Source organism: Rhinoderma darwinii, chromosome 2 (genome assembly GCF_050947455.1).
Source record: "Rhinoderma darwinii isolate aRhiDar2 chromosome 2, aRhiDar2.hap1, whole genome shotgun sequence".
Lineage (NCBI taxonomy): Eukaryota > Metazoa > Chordata > Amphibia > Anura > Rhinodermatidae > Rhinoderma > Rhinoderma darwinii.
Genome location: NC_134688.1, coordinates 204,405,824 through 204,420,861, shown reverse-complemented (window position 1 = coordinate 204,420,861; position 15,038 = coordinate 204,405,824). Strand labels below are relative to the sequence as shown.

General features: G+C 44.7%; 1 protein-coding gene across 2 annotated transcripts in view; it reads left to right on the top strand.

Moving 5' to 3' along the window:
• Positions 1-15,038, top strand: part of CFAP47 (cilia and flagella associated protein 47) — a 546,843-nt gene that overhangs the window by 349,318 nt on the left and 182,487 nt on the right. For both annotated transcript variants that reach the window (XM_075852746.1, XM_075852745.1), the window contains one exon: positions 3,149-3,274. In XM_075852746.1, coding sequence (XP_075708861.1) covers positions 3,149-3,274 — 126 coding nt within the window. The remainder of the gene's footprint in view (positions 1-3,148; positions 3,275-15,038) is intronic.

The window sequence follows — 15,038 nt, the reverse complement described above, 5'->3', positions numbered from 1 at the left end:
GACCAAAAAAAACATCAATGCTTGCATTGTGAATTTGTTTTCCTACTACAATTACTCGGTGGGTTAAATAACATGATATTTTAATAATTCTGACTTTCATGGACATGGTGATACCAATTATATTCACTTATTTTACTGCTTACATAATTTTTAATAATATTTGAGGCTCTGGCAATGCTTGATAATAGATCAAAGAAGTCAGACCTGGAGGTCTTCAATAGGCCTCTGGGTGCCACCACAACTGATCGGTACCCCACGATTTTGTCACAGGGAGGGCGATCGGGGGACAGACGTTTTCCTCTCTCTCTATTTAACTGCTCAGATGCCATGGTCGCTATTGAACGCAACATCTGAGGGGTTAAATGGTCAGGATCAGCATTATCTCTGATCCCGGCCACTGCAGGCAGGTGTCAGCTGTTTGGAACAGCTGCCACCTGACACGTATCGTTCGAGCTCAACTCCTGAGCCCACGCCATATTGTGATGCCATTTTTTTAATTGTAATAGTACTGTGGATGTCGCCAAAGGCTTAACATAAAAATATGATTTAAACCAGGGGTCTCAAACTCGGCTGGGTAAGTGGGCCGCATATAGAAAAAATGGGAAGTTGACGGGCCGCATTACTTTGAAATTTGAGATATTTCTCCACGTGCTTATTTCAACAATCCAGCTTTCCAGTTTAAGTGTCGCTAAATGCAGTCCGGCGGCTCAGTTAGCACACATGTCAAGATTGGGCAGCCCCTTTTTAGATAGTGCCGCAGTGCCCTTGGTGGATGCTGCCGCAGTGCCCTCTGTGGATGCTGCCGCAGTGCCCTCTGTGGATGCTGCCGCAGTGCCCTCTGTGGATGCTGTTGCAGTGCCCTCTGTGGATGCTGCCGCAGTGCCCACTGTGGATGTTGCCGCAGTGCCCTCTGTGGATGCTGCCGCAGTGCCCTGTGTGGATGCTGCCGCAGTGCCCTCTGTGGATACTGCCGCAGTGCCCTCTGTGGATGCTGCCGCAGTGCCCTCTGTAGATGCTGCCACAGTGCCCTCTGTAGATGCTGCCACAGTGCCCTCTGTAGATAATGCAACACACCCCTAGATAATGCCACAGTGTCCTGTACATACTGCCACATTGTCCTCTGTAGATGCTGCCACAGTGCCCTCTGTAGATGCTGCCACAGTGTCCTCTGTAGATGCTGCCACAGTGCCCTCTGTAGATGCTGCCACAGTGCCCTCTGTAGATGCTGCCACAGTGCCCTCCGTATATGCTGCCACAGTAATAGTACTGTGGATGTCGCCAAAGGCTTAACATAAAAACATGATTTAAAACAGGGGTCTCAAACTCGGCTGGGTAAGTGGGCCGCATATAGAAAAAATGGGAAGTTGACGGGCCGCATTACTTTGAAATTTGAGATATTTCTCCACGTGCTTATTTCAACAATCCAGCTTTCCAGTTTAAGTGTCGCTAAATGCAGTCCGGCGGCTCAGTTAGCACACATGTCAAGATTGGGCAGCCCCTTTTTAGATAGTGCCGCAGTGCCCTTGGTGGATGCTGCCGCAGTGCCCTCTGTGGATGCTGCCGCAGTGCCCTCTGTGGATGCTGCCGCAGTGCCCTCTGTGAATGCTGTTGCAGTGCCCTCTGTGGATGCTGCCGCAGTGCCCACTGTGGATGTTGCCGCAGTGCCCTCTGTGGATGCTGCCGCAGTGCCCTGTGTGGATGCTGCCGCAGTGCCCTCTGTGGATACTGCCGCAGTGCCCTCTGTGGATGCTGCCGCAGTGCCCTCTGTGGATGCTGCCGCAGTGCCATCTGTAGATGCTGCCACAGTGCCCTCTGTAGATGCTGCCACAGTGCCCTCTGTAGATAATGCAACACACCCCTAGATAATGCCACAGTGTCCTGTACATACTGCCACATTGTCCTCTGTAGATGCTGCCACAGTGCCCTCTGTAGATGCTGCCACAGTGCCCTCTGTAGATGCTGCCACAGTGCCCTCTGTAGATGCTGCCACAGTGCCCTCCGTATATGCTGCCACAGTGCCCTCCGTATATGCTGCCACAGTGCCCTCCACAGATGCTGCCACAGTGCCCTCCGCAGATGCTTCCGCAGTGCCCTTCGCAGATGCTGCCACAGTGCCCTCCGCAGATGCTACCACAGTGATGTCAGGGGCTTGCCCAGAGCTGGAGTCCCGGAGCAGAGCCGCTTCTGGCACTCTGCCTGGGATTCCAGTTCTGCTCCTGACATCACTGTCCATATATGGACAGAGATGTCAGGGGCAACCCCAGAGCTGGAGTCCCGGGCAGAGCGCTAGTAGGCTCTTCCTGGGACTCCAGCTGTGCTCCTGACATCACTGGGACTCCTGCTCTGGGGAAGCCCCTGACATCATTGTTGATGTATGGACAGCGATGTCAGAGGCTTCCCCAGAGTCCCGGAGCAGAGCCGATAATAGTGCTCTGCCCGGGACTCCGCTCTGGGGAAGACCCTGACACACTGTCCATATATGGGCAGCGATGTCAGGGAATTCCACAGAGTCCCGGAGCAGAGCCGATACTAGCGCTCTGCCCGGAACTCCGCCCTGGGGAAGACCCGGACACACTGTCCATATATGGGCAGCGATGTCAGGGAATTCCACAGCGTCCCGGAGCAGAGCCGATACTAGCGCTCTGCCGGGGACTCCGCTCTGGGGAAGACCCTGACATCGCTATTCATATGTGGACAGCGATGTCAGGGAATTCCAGAGTCTCGGAGCAGAGCCGATACTAGCGGCTCTGTGTCCCGCGGGCCGCAGATGATAGCCCCAGGGGCCACATGCGGCCCGCGGCCCGCGTGCTTGAGACCCCTGATTTAAACAATAGATTATTTTGGCACATTTCCTTTAATCATTTTGTGATGTGATGATGACACATTTCCTTTAATAATTTTAGCGACTAGACCGATTCGCTAAAATATTACAAACACAAATTCTGCAAGAAAAAAACCATGGCATTTCCTATAATTGAAATGTAGAGACTGGGATGGTTGTCTTGGTTAAGATGATTAATAATGTTATCATACTTATTATATTAGATTAAGACTTTCATAAAAGTTTCATTTCTACATAAGTCTGGAAATTCACTTAAAAACACAAATATATCTATTAATACAGCATCTGGTATCCACTTGTTAATAGGTGTAATCTCATTTGTTGCGGAAGATCGAGAACAGCAATATCAATGTGGCAACACACCAGTTTCTACAGATGGCACTGAAGCCGTTCAAATCGAAGAAATTCAAATTGCTAATGCAAGGATAGCAGGTATGTTTTGTACTGGGAATAAGGATCTGTCAATATATGAATGTTTGTAACACTAAAGTCTACTAATGATTCCTGAATGTCAGATAAAAGTTTGAGCGTCAAATAAAAATACTTTTTGTTCAAAGGTGGTGTTCTTCCAAAGAGATTTGACTAAATACTATAATAGAGATTTAAAAATATTTATTTCATGTACCATTAATTTTATTCTATTGGGGTTTCGATTTTAAGTAAGGTGATTGTACTCTAGCGGTGTTAGTGCACTTGCAGCAACAACAAAAAAAAACAACTAAGGGCTAGTACACACGGCAGATTTTGCGTGGTGGGTCCCTCCGCAAAATCCGCCCCGGAACTATTCCTGCAGATGGCAGGAAGATTTTTCCCTTCCATTGACATCAATGGGTGGTTCGGCGGAATCCGCCTGAAGATCAAGCAGGACACTTCTTTTTCCTGCTAGTGGAAATAATCAGGGAAAAAGAAGCGTCCAACTCCAATTGAAATGAATAGGAGGCAGAATTTTGCAGCGAAATCCGCGGTGGATTCCTGCGCAAAATTTCTGTGTGAAAATATCCTAACACTCTGTGATTCTTTAGGGAACCTCAAAAACAAAAAAGGAATATAGTGAAGAAGATCACAAGGGAGAATGGCCTGACTACAAAATACATTTATGAGCAACCTTACCTCATTGTTTCTCAGCCCACCCCAGTCTTCTGTGTCCAATTTTTTAACCAATTCTGTCTTTGATTGTATAGTGAATTAGCACAATTTATTTGTATGTTCTCTACAGCCTATGTAAATAGAATATATAAAAATATTTATATGAAGTATTGGCAGCAGATAGAGTTTGTAATACATTTTTCTCCAACCTGGAATTCACTTTGGGCATCCACAAAATGTTTATTTATTCTAAAAACTAACAAATATTCTTGAATTGATAGAATCCAAACACGAAAGTAGAAGTGCTGGACTGCTGGGTCTGCATTCATAAATGTGAAGTGTAAGTCCTGCATCACATTGAAACAGGGGCCCAAAGACATGTTTTAATCCCGAATTCCCACATAATCATGTATTGGGTCAATTAATGGAATTGGGCAGTTTGCGATCTGACCAGCTTAGATTCTTGACAGATCACATGAAAGGAGAATCTATAAAAAAATATATAATCTCTATACGCAGCTTTAGGAGAAAACTCTTAGTTGTCAGAAAATAGGTAAAAATGGCTTTCCACCAGAAGGAAGAAAACTCTTTAAAAATAGCCCCCCCCCCCCCCCATATGCGACAATCCAAGTGCAAATATAGTCTCTGATTGCTAAGGGGGTTGATAGCATAAAGAAAAGCTCTAGCTGCGATCTCGGCTCAGTTGGAGCCATTTCTTGCAAGGATGTATCAGATATGTCCTTGGCTGTTGAAGTCCTTAGCTGTTAGGATGTATGAGAAAAATGTAGAATCACTGGAAAGTATCTTAGCTCTAAACAAAGTGAGTTCATTATATGCAGAGTTTTAATAACCACATAGAGTTAAGGCAGAAAGAGTTTAAAAAAGGGTCCTTGTAAGATAAATGATAAATATATCATAGTGACGATGTACGTTGTCCCAAAACAAAAACATTCTGGTCATGTGCACTTTGATTTTTCATTCTACAGTTCGATGAGTTTTGATCTTTAAAGGCTATGTAAACCTTTGAACACTTTTTTTTAATGAACTTAGATGTGATCGTTTCAGCAAAAGGCCGCTGACTTGACGGATTCGGGTATCAGCACAATATGCAGCATCTATGTATCCAGGATACATAGAAGCTGTATCTAAATAGTTATAATTTTTTTTTTAGAAAAAACTATTAAAAAGTTGCTTAAAACACCATTAATACATTGTTTTATTAAAAAAAATAAAAATAAAAGTTCAGAGGAAAGCAGATGTAAACCATACAGGTCAGTTTTATTCAAGAAACAATATTTATATTGTCACTACGTGTTTCTGTACATTTTGAATGCTACTTTATTTGATAGGTAACCTGAATTACTTTGCAAAGCTCTTGCTAGAACTGCTCCTTTAAATAATTGTGCTTTGAATGATTATAACAATTTATGTTTAAACTGAGCTCTATTCATGTATTTGTGCGTATTTTAAAGTTTCAGACATCCATAACATTAGCTTTTTTGCCTGTTTCTACCCACTAAAATGTCATGTCTGTTGCTTGTTCTCCCCTTCTGTGATCATTGTAATCACTAGTTACTACCAGTGTCAAGCTGGCCATACAAATGGAATAGTTATTGGCCAAACAGCTATTTCTACCGACTCTACCATAAACATGCACACTTGTCTCAGCCAAGCAAGCATATTTATTTCAATAGGGACTCTGGAAGTGGCTAAGCCACCACGGGAACAATGGATATTGCATGTTCAAATTCCACATGCTCGATTCCTCTTTCCTCTGTCATGTGGGAAAAAGCAAAAATCCGATGTGGATCTGGCAAAGATTCCATTCAATGGGGCAAATCTGCATGTGGCTCCCTGAGTTGTTTTCGGGCTAAATATGCTGCGGAAAACACGTCAAGTAGTGACATGCCAATTATTTTTTTAGCTACGCTGTTTTTGGGCAGAGTATGCCGCGTAAAAGCACCCCAAAAAGTGAACTGTCAATGACTTTGTTTTTAATTCTGCTTACTGAAAATTCTGCCTCGTATGAACAACGGGGCCGTTTCCCATTGAAAACAATAGGAGACTTTTTAAAAGCAGAATAACAGAAACTCTGACATGGAAAATGCATTTTCGTTTCAATAATTTTTATTAGTTTTTGCAAGAACATAGAACAACAGTATTGCATTCAACTTTGCAATATCTGCAGTACAATAAATCATCTCTACATATAAAGCACGAGTTAATACAGTCGTGGTTGGAGAGACGTCATTATATCATAACAAAGTAAGAGAGAACAGAAATAAACCGACAAACAAAGAACATATAGGCCACACATATCACCTGAACAGATCGTCGGTACCCATGTCGGGGAGACAAGACGATATTATGACCGCATGAACAATCATTTTATATGTTATAATATATACTAGATGACCATGGATTCCATATTAGTGAGAATTTGTGAAACGAGGAATTACCCAAGGATACAATTTTTTCATATGCATAGGTCGTATTGATTAGTGTTATCAGTTCTCCTAATAGCGGAGCGGCGATCTCCTTCCAATGGCGGGTCACCACTAGTTTTGCCATGACCAAGGTTTTGCAAATCAAACATCTTAAAAGTAAAGGAATTAGGTCCATATCTAAAGATAGGAGGGCTATCTGAGGGGACTGTGTAATATGACATTTGGACACTGTGGACACAAGGGCAAAAACCTGAGACCAGTACGGGGTAAGTGTAGGACATGCCCATAGCGTATGGTAAAGAGTGCCAGTGTGGCCACAGCTTCTCCAGCATAGAGGAGATGATTCAGGGAACATTTTGTGTAATCTTTCTGGAGTGTAATACCACCTCAGCGAGGTTTTTATAGCAGCATCTACATGTTGAATACAGGGTAAGGCTTTGTGGATTAGTTTAAACACAGCTACCCAGGCCTCTTCAGAAAAAGAACAGTTCAATTCCCTCTCCCATGTCCGCATGGGATGTGTTTTAGAGAAGAATGAGTGTGGGTGCAGTAGGTTATACACAGGTCTCAGACCCTTGCTAAGTTTAGAAAGATATCCAAACATTTTAAAAAGACACACCGTGTCAAAATTATTATAAGTCTTGACACAATTTCTAATCTGGAGGTATTTAAAGAAATCTGAGGTAGGAATGGAATAATGAGATGTGAGGTGTTCGAAGCTCACCAAGCAATTGTCTTTAAACAGGTGAGACACATTAGTGATACCTTTCAGAGACCATGAAGACATTGATAGGTTGGGAACAATCATGGAGAAAATATCAATGGGGATGTATGACTTTAGTAGTGGGATTCGTTCAGTACATGTGTGTTGCAGGAAAGACCAACATTGCAATGTCGCCTGAGTTAGAGGGGATAGTGAGTAAATCGACGGAATGTCCCAGAAGTTCAAAAACAAGGCGGTCTTCAAGCTTATCGGAGATATATATGAGGACTCAATTTGGAGCCAATGAATATCTTGGTCATCATGCCACCAATCTGTAATTTGCGCCACTAGGGTGGCAGTATAGTAGTTGTGTATGTTTGGGACACTCAGACTACCTAACGTTTTGTCACGAGACAAGATATGTCGGGACACTCTGGGTTTACGCCCCGACCAGACAAAGCGGGATAGGGTTTTTTGCGCTGCTACGAAGAACTTGGGGGGCAGACTGATCGGGAGGGTGCGGAATAGGTACAATAGTCTGGGTAAAAGAAGCATTTTGTATGCCGCTATGCGTCCTATCCACGACGTGTCATGTTGGAGGAGTCTATCCGATTCTACTTGGATAGCTTGAAGTAGAGGTTCATAATTAACTTTGTATAGTTCACGGAAGGAGGGTGATATGGTAATGCCTAAGTATTGGATACCATCTACTCTCCAATCGAATGTTTAGTTTAGTTTAGAATGTTTAGTTTTCAGAAAGTACAGTGTATCGGGGTCTAAATGTAGGGGTAGCATCTGGGATTTCTGAGTGTTCAGCTTATAATAAGAGAGTTTACCAAAGGATTCAATGACATCCATAACTGATTCAAGTGAACTAACGGGTTGGGAAAGGGACAAGATAATATCATCCGCATATAATGAGATAGTATGCATCCTGTTACCAATTTTTATACCATGAATTAAGCTATGTCTTTTGATGTGCTGCGCCAGGGGCTCCATAGAGAGGATAAAGATTATTGGGGACAGGGGACATCCTTGGCGGGTGCCGTTAGAAATATTAAAATCTCGGGAAAGGACACCGTTGGTGTACACTCTAGCGGATGGGGCAGAGTATAGAGCCCGTATAGCGGTTAAAGGGAACCTGTCACCAGCATTTCACCTATTAAACCGACTATACCTGGTGGTAGTGGGTGAAAAATCATTTCTATATAACCTATAATTATCTTCTTAGTCGGCTCTCTAGCTTTAGTATTTAGCTTTTTAGTGTTTCCACACCGTATGCAAATGAGCAGAAAAGAGTCAGATCTTCATTTGAAAAGAGTCAAATCTTCGTTTGGAAAGAGTCATATCTTCATTCCTCAAGTCTTTCCAAGTTTACTTCGCCTCCTTACTTTTGATTGACAGCTCCTCGCCTTCCCCCAGCACACAAAATCCTGCGCTTGTGCATTGATGTCCTCTTTTGGTGTGTGCGCACATAGGGACACCGCATAATTACGATAAAAGGCGCAAAACGTTTGCAGACCGATATTTACAGTCGGAAGAGGAGTTTAGGAGCGGGGATAACGGCAATTAACTTTTTATAGCAGCGGCCAGTGAGGGAGAAGTAAAGTTCAATAGGTGAAATGCTGGTGACAGGTTCCCTTTAAGATACCACCATCAAACCCCATTGTTTGGAGAGTCGAGAAAGCGTATGACCAATTTATTCGATCAAACGCTTTTTCTGCGTCTAATGCTAATAGTGTCGCCGGCTCTTTAGATGTTTCGAGATGGTGTAATAAGTTCAAGACACAACGGGTATTGTCGGATGCCTGTCTGCCTTTGATGAAACCGACTTGGTCACTGCTTATTAGGGTAGCTAGCATAGGAGTTAATCTATTGACTATTAACTTTGCATATAGTTTGAGATCAGCGTTAAGCAGTGAGATAGGCCGGAAGTTTCGCGGAGCGTCTGTAGCTTTCCCTGGTTTGGGTAATGTAACAATCAATGCTGATTGGTTTTCCTTAGGGAAGGAACCGCATGCCATGGCTTGTTGAAAAAATCTACTCAAATAGGGGACCAGTTGGGTAGCAAAGTTTTTATAATATAAGGTAGTAAGTCCGTCCGGGCCGGGGGCTTTCCCTTGTGGAAGGGATTGTATAATTTTTAAAATTTCCTGTTCCGTGATGGGGGCGTTTAGTGTCTTAAGTTGTATTGGAGAGAGACTGGGTAGTGAGGCCGATTTGAGAAAGCCCTGAATATCGGAGGGGACTGGCCGCTCAACAAATGGGTCGTCTCTAATATTATATAAGGAGGCGTAGTATTTACGGAATTGATCAGCTATGTCTCTAGGGTCAGTAATCTTAGCTTGAGATTGAGGGTTTAGAAGATACGGGATTCTAGACTTCTGATGTTGGAGTTTGAGGCGAGCCGCTAGGAGTTTCCCTGCCTTATTATTTTGGGAATAATACTTCGCCTTAGTTTTCCTAAGGGACTTTTCATATTCTGAAAGCAGGCACAATCTAAGACATTGTCTTAGCAGTAGGAGTTGAGATGCTTGGGTGTCCATGGGAGCGGCTTTGTTTTTTGTGTCTAAACCTCGGATTTCCTCTGTCAGGGCCGAGACTTCTGCTACTCTTTGTTTTTTGACCCTATGCCCCAATCTGATAAAGGTACCTCTTATGTAGGCCTTATGAGCGTTCCATAAGGCTGAAATTCCTACGTCTGGTGTGTCATTGGTTGCGAAGTACTCTGCCAAATCGGTCCCCACGGACTGTCTGTGTGTGGGGTGGGATAGAAGAAAAGGGCTCACCCTCCACAAATACGTAGGCGGGGCATTATGCATTTCTTTAATAGTCACAGTGAGAGGAGCGTGATCTGACCAACCAACGTCACCAATAGTTGTGGACTCAACTAGGAAGATAGATTCCTTGTCTACCACGAACATGTCTAATCTGGCATAGCTATTGTGTACATGGGAGTGATGGGTAAAATCCCTCTCTGAACAGTGTTGCATGCGCCAAATGTCATATAGTTCTTCCTTCCAGAACAGGTCGCCTATGGCAACATGTGAGTGACGGGATTGTGATGTCGAGTCTAATTCTGCATCCATTATGGAATTGAAGTCCCCACACAAGATCAATCTGCCCTGTTTATGTTTGGAGATTAGGCGTGTCATCTTGTGTAAGAATTTCAGTTGGTGACGGTTGGGAGCGTATATTGTGACTATGGTGTATTGGACGTTATTGATGGAACACCGCAAAATAATATATCGGCCATTGGGGTCAATTAATAATTCAGACATTTGAAAAGCGACCGTGTTTTTCACAGCCAGCATCACACCTCTAGTTTTGGCTGAGTGATGGGATTGAAAAATGTGGGGAAATGCAGGATGCTTCAGTCGGACAGCTTCTTTCTTCAATAAATGCGTCTTTTGGACACAGAGGACGTCGCAGGAGAGTTTAAGTGTTTATTTCCACATGGTGGACCGTTTATATGGGTTATTTAGGCCATTAACATTAATGGAAGCAAATTTAAGCGCCATGACTATATAAGGTGTGTTGCTGTCTGCGGGCACAAGAAGACAACCTTACATCAAAATGGCCGTTCAGGTGTATATACCAATGCATAACAGATATCATCAAGAAAAAGGCACTGTAGGAAAACATATAGCTACCTCGGCAGGTCTGCAGACATCTGTGGCAAAGGGGGACAAACCAAAACAAATTCAAAAGAAACATTGAAAGAAATGTGTCTGAACACCGGCTGTGTTCAGGACAATGAAGGGGGAAAATAGTCATCTTGAAGACCGGTATCGTGAATGGAAGTGCATCCTAAAAAGCCATCCACCTCAGCATCGTGGACGATTGCGTGAACGAACCATGTGCCAATCATCTGTGACAGGATGAGGAATAATTTTCAGCGTATTCTCCTGCAATATGACCGGAATATTCCACAGGTGTAGGAGTGAGATGCCATCTTGTACGGATTTGATGATGTGTAGAGAGTCGTTTTTATGAACAAGAAGGCGCACAGGAAAACCCCATCTGTATAGAATTTTATTATCTCTGAGTGCAGAGGTGATGGGCGCAAATTGTCGCCGTAATTGTAGCGTGGCAGCCGAGAGATCAGCATAGACGGAGACCATCCGATATTGTGTGGGAAACGCATCTTTCTTCCTAGATGCAGACATGAACGAGTCCTTAATGTGATAGAAATGAAAGCGGGGCTAGTACATCCCGCGGGACATTATCGGACAGGTGTTTCGGCTTTGGAAGCCTATGTGCTCTATCAATGATAAGCAGGTAATGAATAAGAGGAGACCCAGCAGGCTGGCAGGCATTGAAATGTCAAGAGAAAATACAGATTTGCGGTTAGGCAAAAAGGAAAAAGTGCCTTTATTTCCAGCCAGGCTATAGTAGTGTGTATATATTAAAACATAACTTTTAATGGTTAAGGTTAAATACAGTTAGGACAAGAAAAAATAATCAAAATGTAAAATTTAGCCAGAGTTCACTGACAGTTGCCCCATTTGAACCCCTGAAGACGCTGTGTATGCAGCGAAACATGTCGGGGGGGCTTCGCAATTACTTTTAACCTCAGAGTTTCCACTGACTTAGACACAGACGCCACTTACCTATGTCACCCGGTGTCCTGCAGATGCCGTAGGAGACACAAAGGCAGATAGATTATACCACATACTGATTGCATCTGATTGATGCAAAATCTATTTCTGTCAGTGAACTCTGGCTAAATTTTAAATTTTGATTATTTTTTCTTGTCCTAACTGTATTTAACCTTAACCATTAAAAGTTATGTTTTAATATATACACACTACTATAGCCTGGCTGGAAATAAAGGCACTTTTTCCTTTTTGCCTAACCGCAAATCTGTATTTTCTCTTGACTATCAATGATAAGATCCCTGGGGGAGCAGTCGGGAAGGAGAGCTTTGATGAAATCTTGTATGTAAGGGGTTAAATCTTTGGCCGCAACATCCTCAGGGACCCCTCTGAATTTAACGTTGTTCCGGCGTGATCTGTCCTCCAAATCAGCTACCTTAGCTTGTAAATGAGAAAGATCTGTTTCAAGATCATAGTGAGCATCGATGAGCTCGTTATGTGATGTAGTGAGTACCCCCATCTTTGATTCCACATGTTGGACTCTGTCATCTACTGCCTGGAGTGAGTCAGCCAGAGGCTTAAGCAGTTGGGTAAACCCAGAATGTATAGATTTCTGTAGGGCCTGCAGCATAGATTTGAGCGTATGCTCAGTGATAGGGTCAGTGGAGGAGGGTGTATTAGCCAGTATGTCCCCTGGAGCTGGAGAGTCTGGGACTATGTCGCCAGTATGTCTTACCTGATCCTCGGCGAGGAGAGGAGTGGATCGGCCTGGGGCCCCTGCTTCAGGCCTTCTGGAGCTGCAAGGGGAGGAGGGCTGTGAGGAGGCGCCGCGTGTAGCTGTGCCAAGATGGCGGCTCCGGAGATTCGGCGGGGAGATGTCCGCCTGAGGTTGATGTGTCGGGTCTTGCAGGCTTGTTGCTGTTCCCGTCGGTGGCAGAGCAGGGACCGAGCTGCTGCGTCGAGGCGGAGCAGAGGTGAGAGAAGATGGTGAGCCTGGGTCTGATGTCAGGGATCCCGCTCGTGAGCTCTCTCCAGCGCCATCTTGATCCGACGGGCGGCTGTGGGGGAAGTAAAAATCCGATATTTTGGCCGGTTTGGCCGCCGATTTGTGTCTCCTGGGCATCCTGGGTGTAGTGGGCCACGGTCAGGGGCACAGGTAGGTGCAGGTTATATGCTTGGCGGTGATATGTCGCTTTGGGCCGAGCTCTCAAGCAGCCATTCACTCCGGCAGCCAAGCCACGCCCCCCGGAAAATGCATTTTAATCAGCGTCAATTTTCCGTTGTGGGAGCAAAGCCTCAAGCTCATCAAGACTTGCTATTGAAACTCTGTCTGGACTCTTAATCTTTGCCTTATTGTCAATGTACATTTCACAAGTGCAGTTCCTGATGCTGGTTTCGTCCAGCCCTCCTCCTGCTCCTGTAGACTCTACCTCAAGCCACATTGTTCCAAGTTGTTCCTGAAAATTGTGGTACCATTCTGGTCCTGACTTTTGGCTATGCTTGACTACACCCCTGCCTCATCCTCTGGTTTATCTAAATGGTACCTGTAGTCCGTCTCCTGGTTTCCGACGCGGCTTACTCCTGGACTCTGCTTTTTCCTTGACTGTGAATACCACATCTGGTACTTGTAGTTCTTCTTTCCTGTCTCCATGTTCCAGTACTTTATTAACATTCTATTCCTGGTCTGTTCCTGGGTTCTGTGTTCCGATTCACATCTGGTCTTCCTAGTCCTGTTCCACCTTTACCCTCTGGCCTTGTTCCTAACCTGTCATTACTATTGTATCTAACTGCCAACTGGTAACTATTCTGGGAATGCAACCTGGGGATCACCTTGCAGCAAAGACCAAACCTCTGAGCGGGGGTTAAGTGTGAAAACTATGGATCCCTCAGACTCGGCACCCCAGTCTTGCTAGCACCAAGTTACAGCCACAAGGATCCACATTCAAAGTCTACAAATGTTACTTGATGCTGAAACTTGAACTTTTGCTTGAATTAACTATCTCCTTTCCTGAATAAATCAACTTGAAATGGAACAGAACTGGAGAGTACTTGTTATGAATCAGAGAGTGTGAAGCGGAGTGGAAGGGCATGGGGCAATTAAATAAATGATTATCGCACAACTACCATGCTGAACTTTAGAGACTGACGATGGTAGGATGCCTTCAGAAACCGTGACATCAAGAGAGCTTGCCCCACTCCTTCTGCCTATAGACAACATGGGATATGATCGCTCCCTCCCTACAATGCCTGAGACAGAGCCTCCCACATCTGCATAGAAAGCAAGCATTCCTGCATGAAATACTCCATTATCACAAAGGATTGTCCGTATTATTCACGCAGATAAGACTCACATACTGCTTACTATGAAAGGGGGTTTCTGGAACCAATTAACTAATTTCTATTTTACTGCACATACAAAAATAATGTAATTTGTAATATACTTACGTTTTGATTTCACCTTCTAACACCCGATTCCAGCGCTGGTCACATGATACGTCTCTATTAGCAAAATCCTCAGTTCCGGCACTACCCCGTCCATGATCTTTCAGTTCTGCTTTCTGGCTGGCTCAATGTACGGGTACGTCATTCCTGACATCACTGTACACTGAGGGAAGTTGTGGACCGGATACTCCCTTTCTTCTGATAGTTTCCGGTCTGCTGCTAGGGGAGAGAAAATGACACGCAGGCGCTGTGATAGCGCAGGAGTGGGGATGCGTGGTAAATATTGCTATTCTCTGAGCATGCGTGGCTTCTACACTAGCAGTGCTTACCACGCATGCCCACTCTTGGGCTATCACAGCGCCTGCGCGTCATTTTCTCCCCCCTAGCAGCGGACCGGAAACTATCAGAAGAAATTATGTCAGTGATGTCAGGAGAAGAGCTGGAGTTCCAGTCAGAGTGCTAGTAGCACTCTGACAAGGACTCCGGCGCTGGGGTTAGGGGATTCCACAGAGTCCCAGAGCAGAGCCTATACTAGTACTCTGTCTTTGACTCTGGCTCTGGGAAGCCCCTGACATCACTGTTCATATATGGATAGTGATGTCAGGGGATTCCATGGAGTCCTGGAGCAGAGCCTCTACTAGCGTTCTGCCCAGGTCATCGGCTCTGGGGAAGCCCCTGAAATCACTGTCCATATATGGACAGTGATGTCAGTGGATTCCACAGAGTCCCGGAGCAGAGCCTATACTAGTGCTCTGCCTGGGACTCCGGCTCTGGGAAAGCCCCTGACATCACTGTCCATATATGGACAGTGATGTCAGGGGATTCCACAGAGTCCCGGAGCAGAGCCTATACTAGCTCTTCTCTGCTCTGGGACTCAGGCTCTGGGGTCAAATTAAGTTTTTTTTACCGTTATGTAAGAG